This window comes from Lottia gigantea (genome assembly GCF_000327385.1).
Source record: "Lottia gigantea unplaced genomic scaffold LOTGIsca_678, whole genome shotgun sequence".
NCBI lineage: Eukaryota > Metazoa > Mollusca > Gastropoda > Lottiidae > Lottia > Lottia gigantea.
Window position 1 is genome coordinate 7,358 of NW_008710307.1, and position 3,916 is coordinate 11,273.

Sequence of the window (3,916 nt, forward strand, 5' to 3'; positions counted from 1 at the left end):
GTACAATCTCTCATAATTACAGCAAGTATGACTTTAGTAAAAAATCTATGAAGACAAATGAAACCAAAAAGAATATTTAAAAGGTATTTTTCTGCAAGCCCAATGTGAAGATAAAGGTATTAAAATGAAAGTGCAGTGGGGTTAAAAATGATTAAAGAAAGAAGTCAACATTGGATATTTGATGGTAATCAATGGGACTAGTAATGACTTTCCTATCAAGGCTGGATCTCGTACAAAAAACACAGGACCAGTCGGTTTCACTAAAAATATTTTTCATCATTGTTAAAACTAAGTAAACAGGTACTCGCTTCAGACCTAGGCCGGTACTTTCTATGAGTTAAATTCTCATTTCACCTCAACCTCCTATCAGAAGTAAACACTATCATATTAGATGTATGAATGTCTTATTCTCTGAGCTTCCTGGACACCCAAATTAGAAATAAAGTTTGAAACTATCCTGACCCATGCTGAGGTGTAAAAATGCCAGACTCTGAGGATAGTGAATAAGTGACTCATAAAACATTGTCTCTTGTTCAATATTAAAATTAAAATATTCAAACAGGTTGTTCTTACTCAGAGTTTCACGCTATGTGATCTTCAGATATCAAAATTGATATTGGATCTCAAGGTCAGAACTATTTCCCAGAGAAACTGGTCTGCCGTTCTGACTTAATCTTTGCTCCAAAGGAACAGATTTAAGATATTGTCAGCTTGATTGGTTGATTCTAGTACCATGATGCGTGAGTCTTGTCTAAATTTAAAGCTTATTTCCATTGTAAATAGTGTCATGTTAAATGAACACAATCAGGATTCAGTTTATTCTCTAGAAAAAATAAAAAAGCTCTTACCTTTGTTGAGAGTCTGGCTGTACAGCGTTAATCTCCTCTAGTAAGGCATGCATCTTATCTTGTTCAACGTGACTGAGCCTAACACAGAATAAATCGTGTCAAAATATGATTGATCGTGATTAACAAGCAGTAGGTAGACAGAGGTCAAAATGTTAAAATCTTTAAAAAAATCTCACACATTTTAATTTCAACAACATGGTGCAGTTTTTTTGATTGTTGGTTGTGTGTAAAAATGTAGATTGAGCAATCTTCAAAAATTTGCATTGGTCAAAAAAATTAAATGTCATACACTTCTGCAATGAGTGAAACTTTGCCAGGACAGCAGCATTAGCCTTCCCTTTTTCGATTTCCAACTGTCAAGGGATCTTTAACGTCCACAGCCTATGACTATGATGATGAAATGACTTCCATAATAACTTCATTTAAAATTTGTTCTATAGTCAACAATCCATAAACACAAGCAGAATAAACAACTTTAACATTTTGAACTCTGTTAGTGCATTGATGATAATTAATGGGTAGAAAAAGGAGGCAATCAAATGACAAGATACATTCTCCTTATGAGAGTTCACATGCTTGAAATGAAAACCTGATTTGAAGAAATTTCAGAGCAGTAATGAATTTTGGTTTTCATGCAACGAGTTTAATTTGTTTAAAATTCCGCAGCACATATCAATCAAAACTAAACCACTCCCCTTTTCAGTTAAAATTCATTCAACTTACAAAGCAATTTTCCTTCTTCAGATTCAAAATAGAATAAATTCATTTATATATTTCAAAATCTGATTAACATTTAGATCTGTTTAAAATGGTCTTTTTTGCGGGTTACTCCACTCGCCATCCATGATCTGATGAAATTGTTATGCAGCACTTGTTCAAGTTGATTGAAATATTCAACCAATTGAAAGCTCTGTTCAATACATTTACAGACCCGAGAGAGGTATTCTGGGATATTCATTGTTTAACATTGACTCATGTTTTCAGTCTTCACTCATCATAACTTTTGAACGATTGAACTAATATGAAAGACAAGATAAGGCTCAAACAGAAGAAAATAATAATTATAATGATACGATCTAGGAATAGGTAAATTTCTTTCTATTAAAAAGGGATCAGGGTAATATAAAATCAATCTGAACCTTGAGAATAAATTCTTCTCCTTACTTGGGATCAATTCTCTCTGTAACAGCTGTTATAGACAACACGAACGATGATAGTTGTTTCATTATTGTATTAAGATGTTGACATTCGTGTTGGAGACGAGTAATATCTTGAAGCTGGGCTGAAATATTTAATATTATATCTCTGATGATTCAACGACATCTTTTAATTCTTCATTAAACATAATATATAGGAGAAAAAAGATAGGTACACAAGAATCTTTGCCATCTGGTCTTCGGCCAAATCTCTTAGTATTCTTTCCCAGATTATTTTTACTCATTTACAGCTGGGTCGACTGGAATTATGAGTGAAGATGACGTATTCAAGATTACCATACACCAATCAAAACCCAAATCTGTAATTTGTTTAACATAACCTAGCTAATGACGTCATATAAAGAACCAATACTCTAATCTACTGTTCTATAACACCTCACTATCTTACCTTGGTAAAGTTCCTGTTCATTACCTATTCTCTGTAAACTGTCTTCCCAATGCTACAATACAAATATTGGAATAATATTAAAATAATGTAAGAGGTTATAGGATAATCATATTACCTCTTGTAGAGTCAGACTAACTTGATTTACTACATACATCATATTATACAGGTTTAACTAACCTCTTGTAGAGTCAGACTAACTTGATTTACTACAGACATAACTAACCTCTTGTAGAGTCAGACTAACTTGATTTACTACAGACATCATATTATACAGGTTTAACTAACCTCTTGTAGAGTCAGACTAACTTGATTTACTACAGACATCATATTATACAGGTTTAACTAACCTCTTGTAGAGTCAGACTAACTTGATTTACTACAGACATCATATTATACAGGTTTAACTAACCTCTTGTAGAGTCAGACTAACTTGATTTACTACAGACATCATATTATACAGGTTTAACTAACCTCTTGTAGAGTCAGACTAACTTGATTTACTACAGACATCATATTATACAGGTTTAACTTACCTCTTGTAGAGTCAGACTAACTTGATTTACTACAGACATCATATTATACAGGTTTAACTTACCTCTTGTAGAGTCAGACTAACTTGATTTACTACAGACATCATATTATACAGGTTTAACTAACCTCTTGTAGAGTCAGACTAACTTGATTTACTACAGACATCATATTATACAGGTTTAACTAACCTCTTGTAGAGTCAGACTAACTTGATTTACTACAGACCTCATATTATACAGGTTTAACTAACCTCTTGTAGAGTCAGACTAACTTGATTTACTTATTATACAGGTTTAACTTACCTCTTGTAGAGTCAGACTAACTTGATTTACTACAGACATCATATTATACAGGTTTAACTAACCTCTTGTAGAGTCAGACTAACTTGATTTACTACAGACATCATATTATACAGGTTTAACTAACCTCTTGTAGAGTCAGACTAACTTGATTTACTACAGACATCATATTATACAGGTTTAACTAACCTCTTGTAGAGTCAGACTAACTTGATTTACTACAGACATCATATTATACAGGTTTAACTTACCTCTTGTAGAGTAGATTGTTTATTATCTATGTTACTGTAATGATTAGCTAGGTGTTTATCTATCTCTTCTATATTACATCTTATAGTTGAAACATCATCATTCCTGGTCAGACAGCGCCGTAGGGTCAAATCTCTTTGTAATTCCTGAACTCTTATCTTTAACTTCTCACATTTTACTAACAGATCCTGGGGAAAAAAGAGATGATTAAAATTATATATGAAATGCAATATGTGGAAGCTTATGTCTGCGCCTGATTGGACAAGGGACTGCAGTGTGCAATGAAGGAAGTTGCCATGACAGCAGCATAAGGCTACTCTTTCTCAATTTGCAGCTCGGCTCAACTCACAGGGCCTCAGTTTATTGACCCAGCTGAATAACTAG

General features: G+C 33.2%; 1 protein-coding gene across 1 annotated transcript in view; it reads right to left on the reverse strand.

The window, feature by feature from the left end:
- Positions 1–387: 387 nt before the first annotated feature.
- LOTGIDRAFT_176050 (hypothetical protein) overlaps positions 388–3,916 on the reverse strand; it is a gene marked incomplete at both ends in the record, with an annotated part of 8,841 nt that continues 5,312 nt past the window's right edge. Inside the window, 5 exons of the mRNA XM_009065114.1 lie at positions 388–490; positions 849–926; positions 2,013–2,130; positions 2,454–2,505; positions 3,535–3,720. Coding sequence (XP_009063362.1) covers positions 388–490; positions 849–926; positions 2,013–2,130; positions 2,454–2,505; positions 3,535–3,720 — 537 coding nt within the window. The remainder of the gene's footprint in view (positions 491–848; positions 927–2,012; positions 2,131–2,453; positions 2,506–3,534; positions 3,721–3,916) is intronic.